General features: G+C 47.3%; 1 protein-coding gene across 2 annotated transcripts in view; it reads left to right on the plus strand.

Annotated features, from left to right (window-relative positions):
- Window positions 1–10068, plus strand: part of CNTNAP1 (contactin associated protein 1) — a 48701-nt gene extending 38633 nt beyond the window's left edge. The window contains exons 18-24 of one of the 2 annotated variants that reach the window (XM_063132399.1): window positions 1988–2227; window positions 2378–2614; window positions 5692–5819; window positions 6571–6664; window positions 8183–8419; window positions 9486–9536; window positions 9710–10068. In XM_063132399.1, coding sequence (XP_062988469.1) covers window positions 1988–2227; window positions 2378–2614; window positions 5692–5819; window positions 6571–6664; window positions 8183–8419; window positions 9486–9536; window positions 9710–9948 — 1226 coding nt within the window. In that variant the 3' untranslated portion in view covers window positions 9949–10068. Of the gene's footprint in view, window positions 1–1987; window positions 2228–2377; window positions 2615–5691; window positions 5820–6570; window positions 6665–8182; window positions 8420–9485; window positions 9537–9709 lie in introns of those variants that run through there. The other variant, XM_063132407.1, reaches the window with a different exon arrangement.
- Window positions 10069–12052: the final 1984 nt, after the last annotated feature.

Raw genomic sequence — 12052 nt, forward strand, 5'->3', positions numbered from 1 at the left:
TCATTCTTCATTTAGGTACTTGGTCCTCATTTTTTGGGGGGGAATCTAATTTTAGAATTTCCTCATAAAAACTGCCATTCTGTCCGTCTCTTCCACCCCCAGCTACTTCCTTTCCCCCCCCCCCCTCTGAGTTAGCAGTGGAGTACGCCCCGGGTCTGTATAGGAACTGGTGCTGTATAATCTATTCATAAAGCAGAGATGTAGCCAGCTTTGTGGAAGGCACCAAACTATTCAGGATGGTGAAAATCCAGGCAGACCACAACGAACTCCAAAAAGACTTTTCTGAATTATTATTATTATTATTAGTTGTTATATTAACCTTTATACGCCACCTTATCTGCTAAAAAGACTTCGTCAGTGTACACATTGGTTTAATGGCCAACAAATGGCAAATGAGTTCAATTTGGGTACATTTAAAGAGATGCATGATAGTGACGTGATTTGCACATCACGATAACAATTCCTGGATTGTTTAAACCAAGAATTGCAGGGATGAGTGAACTGCATAGCTGTGTTTGTGTTTTTAATTAACAAACCAGGAACACCCTGTTCCTGGGTCATTTGTGATGTGCGAACCTGGAAACTCCAGGTTGTTAAACAAACCAGAGTTTACCCAACAATTACCCACAGTTGTATTCCACAACTGGGATGCCACCATGGTTTGTTTTGGGGGGATCTCTGGGTTGTTTAGCCCATAATCAACTAAGTGTTTCCAAGTTCGCATGTCACAAAACAACCTAGGAGCAGGGCCCTGGGTTGTTAGTTAAAAGTGGAAATGCTGAGCATGTGGTGCGCATGCTCCATTCATCCCTGCAATTCCTGGGTTAAACACCCCAGAAATTGCCATCATAGTGTATGGGCAAAGTGGCCCATGCGCTACTGAATCTGAACTAACCAGGAAAGATCTCAGGGTCATGGTGGATAGTGTAGTGAGACTGTTAGAGCAGTACGACAATGGAACCAGTTACCTAGGGAGGTTGTGGGCTCTCCCACACTAGAGGCCTTCAAGAGGCAGCTGGACAACCGTCTGTCAGGGATGTTTTAGGGTGGATTCCTGCATTGAGCAGGGGGTTGGACTCGATGGCCTTGTAGGCCCCTTCCAACTCTGCTATTCAATGATTCTATGATCCTATCAATTTCCTGTGCAGAGATTGAAAAAAGCAAATTCCATGCTGGAAATGATTAGGAAAGGGATTGAAAAGAAAACTGCCAGTATTCTAATGCCTTAGTGTAAATCTATGGTGTGGCCACATTTGCAACATTGTATGCTGTTCACCCTTTCTCAAAAAGGATATTGCACAGCTGGAAAAGGTACAGAAAAAGGCAGCCAATATTATTGGGGGAGAGCACCTTAGCTACAAGGGAAGGCACGTGCATCTTTCTGCTTTAAAAATGACCAATTGAGGTTATGATAGTTTATAAAATTGCAAACAGTATGGGGAGAGTGGATAAAGGGAGGAGTTTTTTTTAAACCTCATAACAAGTCGGAACGTGGGATGCTGCCCTTATACCAAGTCAAATCATTTGAACCATTTAGCTCCGTATTGTTAACACTGAATGGCAGCCTCTCCCCAGGCTTTCAAGCCGGCGATCCTTCCAGCCCTCACTGGAGATGCCAGGGGCTGAAGCTGGGACCTTCTGAATGCAGAGCGGGTGCTCCTTCCACTGAACTGTGGCCCTTATCTTAGAGCCGTCCAGTGAACTTGTTTGGCAGTAGTTTAATTACAGATAGAAGAAAGTAGTTCTTCACGGAATGCATAATTGTGAAATTCTGCCACAAGGCGCAGTGGCGGCCACTGAATGAGATGGAAGAAGACAGATCTTTTAGCCACAGTAGCTGTAATGAACCCTTCTGGGTTCAGAGAGTGGGCTTTCCTGAAGTACCTGGCTGACCACTGTTGGAAGCAGAATGCTCGGTGAGATGGCCCTTTGCCTGGACTTAGCAAGGCTGTTATGTCCTTAAATGCCGCCATTTCTGCCCTCTTAGGTTCTGCTGAATACTACCTGCGTCCTTTCTTGGGCTGCTTGCGGGGCTTGCACATGAATGGAGAGACGCTCAACTTGGAGGGGAAGGCCAATGAAACCGAGGGGGTGCTGGTGAACTGCACTGGGCATTGCCGGAAGCCCTTGATCCCGTGCCAGAACTACGGCATCTGCCTGGAGCACTACAGCCACTACACTTGCAACTGCACAGTCTCTGCTTTCGAAGGACCTTTCTGCAATCGTGGTGAGAAGCTGCAGCCGAGGGAAGGAGGGCTGGAATTGCACCGCTCAGCTTGGGGCCTGTGGCAAGGCAGGGAGAGGCGGGGCAAGGACGTCTCCCTTGGGCTCTGCCTCTCCCCACTAATCGCCGCCATGTCTTCCTGTCCTTTTGCAGAAATTGGTGCGTACTTTGAGCAAGGCTCCTGGGTGCGCTACGACATCATGACGATGCCCTTGTATGTGGTGCAGGAATTCTCCAATATAGTCCATCAACCGCTCCAGCCGCTGCCTGGCTACAATCTGACTGGGGAGGAAGTGGGGCTCAGCTTCCGCACCAGTTCAGCCCCGGCTGTTCTGCTTTATGTCAGCACCTTTGTGCGTGACTACCTGGCTCTCGTGATCTCTGACAAAGGTGAGCGTGGCTGGGGGCAGCCCCCTCTTGCCCTTGGGCCCCAACCCTCGCCTTTTCCCTGAATACGTATGTGGCCCTTCTGGGCTGTACCTGGGCATAGCTTCAGGTGTTCCATCTCCCGTTATTACCCCACCCTGCCTTTTTGCTGCATTGACCTTCCTGGCTGTGGGCAGAGCAGGTTGGAGCCCTTTCCCACCTCGCCACACCTTGGTCCGTCACGCTCAGATTGGACTGGGTCAGTGTCTCACAAAACCTCCAAGGAAGTTTGTTTGTCTATTTTATTTATTTGCAACGTTTATATACCACTGAATATAATAGGATCCTTCAGTGTTTCCAGGATGTTTGGACTTTATTTATTTAGTACATTTTATATTACCCAATAGCTGAAGCTCTCTGAGCGGTCCCCAACAATTAAAACGAGTAAGTACGAAACAAATAAAATTTAGATAAAATACAATATAAATGTTTAAAAGTTTAAAACTACAATATAAAAATGAAATAATCAAACCCGCTAACAGCAAGAAGTTTAAAATACAGCACCAGATTTAAAAAAAGCTAAAATGCCTGGGAGAATAAAACCTAGGTGCCTGGCGAACCACTGCGGGAGGCTTATTCCACAACTGGGATGCCACCGCGGGAAAGGCCACCCTTCTAGTAGCGACCTGCCTGGCTTCCTTTGGCAGGGTCTCCTGGAAAGGAACTGCTGGAGATGATCTTGGGGCCTGGACATGTGTACGGGGAGGAGACGATGCTTCAGGTATCCTGGCAGCTGGCCCCAAGCCATTTCGGGCTTTGAATGTTAGTGCCAGTACTTTGAAGTGAGCCCAGAAAAGGACTGGCAGTCAGTGCAGATGAAAGAGCGCTGGCATAATGTGATCCGGTTGGCCAGGTCCTGTTAACAGTCTCTCTGCCCTATTTTGGGCCTGCTGTGGTTTCTGGACCATTTTCAAAGGTAGACCCACCTAAAACACATTGCAGTAATCTAAATGAGAGTTTATCAGAGCATGGATAACTGTAGCTAGGCTATCTCTGTCCAGCTAGGGACGTACAGCTCCATCACACCAGCAGGTTAAAGCGCTCTCTCCACGTCTTGTATCTGGTATTGCAGCATAGGACTCACATGACATCGTCCCTGTCCTGCACTCTCTTCTTCCATTTTGCGTATTATTTTGGTGGGGGGAAAGTCTGGATTATTTTCCCCAAGCGGATTTAATGCACCCTTAAGCCTCCGCTTATTGCTCTCCTCTCACTTTTTCCTTTGTTGGGGCCGTGGGCTTTGAATAGAGTCTTGCTGACGAAAGGGGAGGGTGGGGAAGCTCTTCTCCTCCAGCACACTGTGTTGACCAAATGGACTTGTGCTTAGTCTGTTGAATGGAGTTTTTACTGCTCCAACCCCACCCTCATTGCCCACAGAAATGGAGCCCAACCAATGAAACGTTAAATCAGTAAATAGTTAGACAACAAAGCCAGAGCAGGGCGGGGGGAGCCCATGCCCCTCAGGACCCCAGCAGATCTCTGTTTTTATGAACTGGAGATGCACAGCTGTGCATTATTGAAGTAAAAGAAAACAGATCCTCCAGAAATGCAAACAGGTGGAATTTCGTACTGGTGAAATATCAGAAGAATAGTTTGAGGGTAATTTAAAAAAAAAAATATCCTAAAAATCAAGACATGAATGGATCTGATTCATACTTGGCATGGCTAAAGCCATCCTTAAGAGCGCTCAAGGTGCCAAGTTTTAACTCTTTATCTTTAAAACTCATGCAGATGTAAGCATTTTTATTAATTTCCATTTTAAAAATTCCTCAAAATTAAGCCATGAACATATCTGATTTAAACTTGGTGTGGCTAAAGTGCTCCTTCAGAGCTATCACTGTGGCAAGTTTCATCTCTTTAAAAATTACTTAGATGTAAGCATTGTGGTTTGCCACAGATGTCAGTATCAAAGCTACCCCTCACCCCACCCAGCCTCTTCCAAATATGGAGAGAGACTTACTTGAGTAACTTGAGTACTTGAGAGACTTACTTGAGTACATGTAGAACTGACTTTTAATAGTGTGGTTACTTAGAAGCTTTTATTTAAAGTCTAAAACAGCAAACTGAAAAGAAATGGTCTACAACCCTATGCTTACTTCTGAAGTCTTACTTCTGTTTACTCAGAAATAAGTCTATTTCTAATGGGGTTTACTCAAAGGATTGGATTACTATATTTTAGTAATATACTGTTTAGTATGTATATAAAGGCAATATGATACTGGCAGTTTTATTTTCAACTCCAGCTGGACATCAGGAAACAAGATAACAAAGTAATAGAAACAGTGCGAGTAGGATGAGGGCGATAGTAGAATAATAAAAAGCAAGTAGTAGATAAAAACAACCCCAAAACCCCAAAAACAAATTAGAGACAACAGGCAGCACTTTTTACCCCGTGGCCATCTTAGTCAGACCATGATCAACTTCAAGAGATGAACAGTAACCAGGTTTGCCAATTTCAGAAAAGGGCATTGCTTTACTTAGAAAAGGTGGACAAGAGGGGACATAACATTTCTCAACATTTTAGTGGAAGTGGACAAAACGCATTCCCCACCTTCTCTCATAAGAGTAGAATTTTACGTCAGCAAAATAAATTGATTGGCAGTGGTTTCCAGACAGATAAAAGACAGTAGTACTTCATGCAGCATATAATTATGGAAGTCACTGCTAAAAGTTGTGGTGATAACTACTAGTTTAGATTAGTCAGTATTGGTGCAAGAAAAGTCTCTCAACAGCTGTGATGGCTCTTATGGTACCTTCATGGTACTTCTTTGTGTCCTGTTTGTGGGCTTCCCAGAGGCATTTGGCCAGCCATTTTTGGAAACAAAGTGGTGGACTAGATGAGTCCTTTGGTCTAGCCCAGCAGGGCTCTTACCTTCATAAATGTGGAAGGAGAGGCTAGTGACACCCTAGTTCACTGCTAAAGCTGTAACCAACCACCCTGATGTTCTGTTTGTGATTTCCCGTGCCTCTGGTGGACATCTGCAAGGTTGGTGGGAATGGACCTCACAGTCCTCTTGTACTTGTCATTGGTTCCCTTGCAGGCTATCTGGAGCTACGTTACCAACTAGGCACTTCTCCCTACGTTTTGCCCCTGACCGCACACTCAGTGGCTGATGGACGACCGCACACCATCAACATCACTCGTGTGAATCGGACTTTGTACACGCAGGTAATTGCAGGGCTGTCTTTGGGGCATCGCGTTCACACTGCGTCCTCCCCAAACCCTGCAGTTTCACTGCTGTGGGTTTGCTCCAGATAATCTCCACGTCAAGGAGCAAGTGCAGGGCTTATGGCTGTCATCCGCCCCTCCCCTGACCCTCCCTGAGATAAAAGAGGCAAGAAAAGATGTAGGGGGAGGAGGAGGAGGCGGCAGTGCAGCTTGGGGGAAGAAAGTCATTTATTTTCCTAAACTTTCCTCCCCACGGCAAGGCAGCTTGGGGCATTCTGGCGGCCATTCTGCTTGCCGGCCAGCCCCCTGCCCCGGCGGAGTGCGACCAATCAGGGGTTGCCCGCCACTGGGAACGACCCTGGCGCAGCTATGGAGGGGCTCCTGAGCGAGGGCAGACCAACGGTCCCCGACTTTTCAGCCGCGCACCTTCAGCTCTTTGCCCCGGAGTGGTTTCGAATCTGTGGCTGCGACATCTAACCAAGGCTGCGCAGATTCTGAGCCACTCCGGGGCAAAGAAGACGTCAAGACGGCCCCTGGGTCATTTTGTGTTGTTGGGAGGGCTTGATGGAATGGCCGTATGGCTTTTGCTGGGTAGAGTGGGAGAAGAGCAGCCAGGAGCTGTCTGCCCTGTGGCAGTGGCATGGGTGGTAAATGCCTCCAACGCTATGCTGGGACTTGGGTGAGCTTTAGAGTGTGGCTTCTTTCTTCTTCTTCTCTCTCCCTCTCTCTCTCTCTCTCTCTCTCTCTCTAGTTGGACTATTACCCAGTCATGGTAAATGCGTTCTCCCTGTTTGTGGATGGCAAACTTGATTCTCCCAAGGCACTCTATCTTGGCCGTTTCATGGGTAAGAGAGCGCAGTGGTCCTGCCCAGTCTTGGTACCTGTTGTCATCTTGCCAGCTTCTTGGATGCTCTACATTTTCTTCCTGATATCCTTGGTTCAAGTTAGATACGACTTCCCTGCTTCTAAAGTGCAATGCTTTTTCTTTCTTTCTTTTTTGGTCTTCAGGCTCATGCTTTTCTTCTTCTTCTTCTTCTTCTTCTCCTACTTTCACATCTATGAGTTTTCCCCGGTTTCCTTCCTATGCCCCGTAGCAGCATCTTTTCTCTCTTCTTTGATCTGTTCTTGCAGATCCATCCTTCCCTCTAATAATGAATTCAGGTTGCTGAGTGCCTATCAAAGGGGAACAGGGCCAACCCAAAAAAATAAGGGAGTGGCTTCTACATACTCAGGAGACTCCTAGGTGTGCAGAAGTACAGGTGTTTGTTTATTTAAAATAACAACAACAGAAAGATGCCCTGACAAGGACATGTGAGTTTACAGAGTGCTTGTGGCAGTTGGAGAAGGGTCTAAAGGAACCCAGAACTCAAACAGACAGTGTGTGTCCAGAAGTTAAGTCTACGGTTGAGAGCAGTTGAGACACAAAATGTTAAGAGTGTCAGTTGGAAACAATAACAAAAAAGGAGAATAGAAAGCAGGGAGAATGAGGAAATGGCCAGGCTCAAACCCTTGACGGGACATAGTAAGTATCCTGGAGTGGGGGAGAGGGACTTGGGTTGGAGGGCGCGCGGTGAGATTATGCTTCCCCCCTGCCCCCGCCATGCAGGGATGTTACTGGAGGAAGACGACTCTGCACAGTGGCACACTTCCCCCAACTTTTCCAGCTGGGTATAACTGCATGCTTCCCCCAGCTACACCCCATATAGCTATAAAATGCCCACGTTTGGGGCTGGTTCAAGTGCTATACAATGCAGCAAGGGAAAGTCTGGGGTGGGGACAGGTGAGTTTCCCCACTCAAAAAATTCACCACCACCACCACTAACAACCACAGAGACTACAGGCTCTCTGGAGCCCTGAACAAGACCATCCTCCTTAAGAGTTGGGGATAAATTGAATCACCTTGCTGTTTTGTTTAAGAAGCCACCTTGGCCTGGTCCCAATTCTACCTGCCTACTCCTTCCGTGCCGGCATGGTCTGGGCTATACATAAATATGATAGGACTTGGAGCTAAGAATAATTCTGGGCTGAATAAATTCGCAAACCATGTATTTTGCATTTATTTGTTTAATTTGCATAACATGCTCTCCTATTGCTTTCCCGGGGAAGGTACAAATGGGTTCCGCCTTGGGGTGCTGTACTCCTCCCCCTACTGGGCATTGCACCCCCCACTTCTAAGCTTGTCTTCTCACCCCTTGTGGCTAGAAACCATTTTTAAAAAACAGATATCCCTGGATGCAGGCTCTTGTTAGGGAATGCCCTTTTGCCTTGCAGCACTTCTTTGATGGGAGGTAACAGGGATGAAGAGGAAAGAGCGGGCGTCGGCTTAACCTTGTTCTGTTCATATTGTCTTCCATGGTCCACAGAGACGGGTATGATTGACCCGGAGATCCAGAAGTACAATACACCCGGTTTCACAGGTTGCCTCTCAGGGGTGAAATTCAACAGTATCGTGCCCCTGAAAACCATCTTCCGGCCCAGTGGCACCAACCCCATCAGACCTTATAGTATCAAGGGGCGGCTGGTGGAGTCCAACTGTGCCTCTATGCCTTCTACTTATATCGAGATGCCACCAGAACTCGATCCCTGGTACATAGACCCAGGTAAGGCAGCTTTGGGCCACGGTGCAAGGGACGGGAGTTTGATGGAGTTCCTGCTCTCTAATTCCACAAGAGCCGGGGAGGGCTGTGTGCTTATTTGTAGGCAAAGGAACTGCATAGGGCTACTGTTTCGCTTTCACCTACTGGGCCTGGTGCTAAGTTTGCACCCAAGTCAAATTATGCCTTGTTCCTTCAGTATTCATCCTGGGTATGGGAATATAGGGACTCTGGCTTGTAATTCTGCCCCATAGCATTGGGGGCTCCCTGCATTGCTAGGGAACCTCCTTGGCAAATATACCAGGCGCAGCAGGATATGCCTGGCTGTGTTGAGCATTCTGGCTTCAGCATGCAGGACCATCCCCTTTATGTGAATCCTGTCTACGAAGGGAGAACCACGTAGTTTTTGAGGCCAGTTGCTCTCCTAAGGAACCACTTTATGTGGTGCACATCCCCCTGACTCTTTAGGGAGCCATGTTGGCCGGTTTGGGCTTTCACTGCCCACTTGTGGAACTAGAAGGTCCTACGGTGTGATGACACCCCAACCCCAACCCAAGAACTGGACCATAGGTGCACCCTCATAAATCCTCATGTGCCACAAAGCAGAGCAGTTGGAGAAGGAGGGAAGTAAATGGCCTGGGGAGTCAATGTCTCCAGCGGATTCAAACCACATGCGCTACGCACACCTCAGCCCCAGGGGTATTAAAAAGGTGGTGGAAAGGGCAAAGTGAAGTATCTCTCTCTCTCTCTCTCTCTCTCTCTCTCTCTCTCTCACACACACACACACACACACACACACACACACACACACACGTTCCCCAAAGGAAATTGGCCCAAGAACTCTCCACCCAGCATCCTCTCTCTAGCTAACTGTTCCTTTCCCAGAAAAGCTGGTGGGGGAATAGGAGACAAAAGGACCTTCTCACAATCCCAAAGTTCCATAAAGGGGACAGAGGCCCTGCAGGAATAGACCGAGCCATTGAGGCCAAGTTTCCTGCTGAAAGTGTTCTAGAAGCTCTGCTGGTTAAAAGCCACATTTTGAGCTTCCCGTGTGTTTTCTGTGCCCTTCTAGTGGATTTCCTGTACATCCATGATGACGGCTGGGTAGCAATCATCATTGGAGGTAAGTGACCAACCTAAGAAGGGATGCTGGGGGCGTATTCCCTCTAGGGCGAGGTGCCATGGGAACCTTGGGATGCCCGGGCCAGTGGGAGCTGAAGGGAGCACAAGTCCAGTCCTGCTAGACGCTGACTGCAGGCTGCTTTTGAGTTACTCCTGGTCTCCCCTTTCCCGCAGTTGTCATTTTCCTGCTGCTGCTCCTGGCTGCTGCACTCGTCCTGATGTACCTCCACCATCACCGTTACAAGGGCTCATACCACACCAATGAGCCCAAGGCCATCCAGGACTACAACAGTGGTGGCGGCGGCAGCGGCGGCGGCGGAGGCAGAGCTGCTTCCAGCCCTGCAGCTAAGCCAGTTGCCTCACGGAAGGATCAAAACTTGCCACAGATCCTGGAGGAGTCCAAAACAGAATAGCCAACTGGAGCCAGGAGGGTGGATCCTCCAGTCGTTGGTGCTGGCTGCAGCCTCTTGGCAAGACCAAACCTGAACTGCCAACTGTGCCACTTGCTGGGAGGCTGACTCTTCTCTCCACCGCCCCCCTCCCCCTCCCCCTCCCTCTCCCCCTCCCCCCCCCCCCCCCCCGGGATGGCCTGCCTGGTGCTTTGTCTTGTCTCACCTGCACATCCTGTGGAGTGTTGCTGCATCTTCCTGTCAGACCCAGCACCCACCGGCAGACGTCCAATCACAGATTCTCTCCCCTCCTTCCTCTTTTGGAATAACCCGATTCCCACCAGACATGTTTCTCATCTCTTGAGGGGATTTGGTTGGTGCCTAAGCCGCTGCCAAAGTGATACCTGTCCCCCACCCCCACCCCGCTTCCTCCATTTGGCAGCGTGGTTTCTTCAGGCTGCACCTGAAGCAGCCCCAGTTTCCTGTTTGTTAGACTTCCTGCCATGCAGACGCCAGAACTCCTCCGAAGAAACATGACTGTCAATATTGCACTTTCTTCTTCTTTGTTTATTTTGAAGGAACAAGGGAAAATGCAACACAAAATCCATGCTGGCCTTCTCATATGTGACTTGCTAGCACATAGTCTTCCTGCTTAACTGCTTAGCATAAAAAAAGCCATTAGTCAAGCCATGCAATATAGCATATTTAGATCTTGGCACGTTATATTGTGCCCAGAGAGAAACCGATGTGCAATATAGGTAATCTGCCTGCCAGTATATATGTGCAGCTGTAGCGCATGGAAGAATCACTCACACTTTGCTACCACTTGCTGCTTTCGTAAATCAGGGTTTTGAGAAACTTAAATTCTTTCTACTTTTTCCCCCCTTTTGGTTGTGGATTATTAGACAGACTAGTTTTTTTATTCTATCAGTTTGTATAAAAAACATAAAAGCAGACGTCTGATCCGTTCTAAAGTGAAATGGTGTTGTCTGTGGTCTGTAGTTTGCTACTTTAGGGGAAGGATGTTTTTGTTCCTGGTATCTTCCAATCCTCTTCTTTCCCTACCTTGAAAGCTAAGTTCACTTGTGAATTGTAAGAAAATACTGTAGCAGGGGCCAAATGTATTTATTTTATCCAAAAGCCTGGGCCTATGCCTAGGCAGTTTATTTTTTCTAAAGAGCTGTTTGTTTGGACAAAATGTGAAGGTTATCTTAAATAAATTACAAATAAAAGGAGAAAAAAAGGCAGGGTGTTTATCATGTGATCCTGCAACTTTGGTGGGGTGGCGGAGAGATGATACATTCCTTAGGTACTGGAAAAATTAAAATTAAATGTGGTTTGGTTTCTTCTTTGTTATATCATGTAGTTGGAGTGAGTTGTTTTTTAAAACAACATCATATACTTCTTCTAGTGAGCACATGGGGTGGGTTGTGATCTACCCATCTGTTTATGTGCAGAAGACTGCTGTTAACTGCAAGCAAAGATAATGGAAATAACTGTTTAAATGCAGCTGTTACTAATACTAAATTACAGGGAGATAAATTTAGCTTGAATGTTAAGGTTTCTATCATGAAGAAAAAAAGGAATAAAATCAGCTGCTTGAAAAAAAGGCTGTAGGATAGTTCTGTACTAGAGGTAGGCAACCTGGTATCCTCCAGATGTTTTGGACTACAAGCCCCATCCAGAATGGCCCAGAATTATGGGAGTTATAGTCCAAACGTCTGGAGGGCACCAGGTTATCGATCTCTGATCTGCACCATTTGTCTGTATTTACTTATTTATTTTAGTGCATTTTTATACTGCCCAATAGTCGAAGATCCCTGGGCGGTTCACTTCTGTAGTGGGGCAGAAGGTGATTGGATTAAATGACTTCATCATCTCCTGTTCAGTTGCAGGAGACAAGCCTCACACAGAGCTCTTGAATGCATAGGAGCTTATTTTGTGTATGTCTTTTTTTATACCTCGCTCTCAACCAAATGGTAGTTACTCATACAAGTTTGGAAGCAGGGAAGAAGGAAACTTCCAAGGCTGTTGTCAAAAGCTGCATTTCAGTTCTAAACTACCACAGGGGAGAGAGAGTGAGAGTCTAACCCACAGTCCTTGGGCCCTGTAGCCACCAGCACAACTA

This window comes from Elgaria multicarinata, chromosome 1 (genome assembly GCF_023053635.1).
Source record: "Elgaria multicarinata webbii isolate HBS135686 ecotype San Diego chromosome 1, rElgMul1.1.pri, whole genome shotgun sequence".
NCBI classification, from domain to species: Eukaryota; Metazoa; Chordata; class Lepidosauria; order Squamata; family Anguidae; genus Elgaria; species Elgaria multicarinata.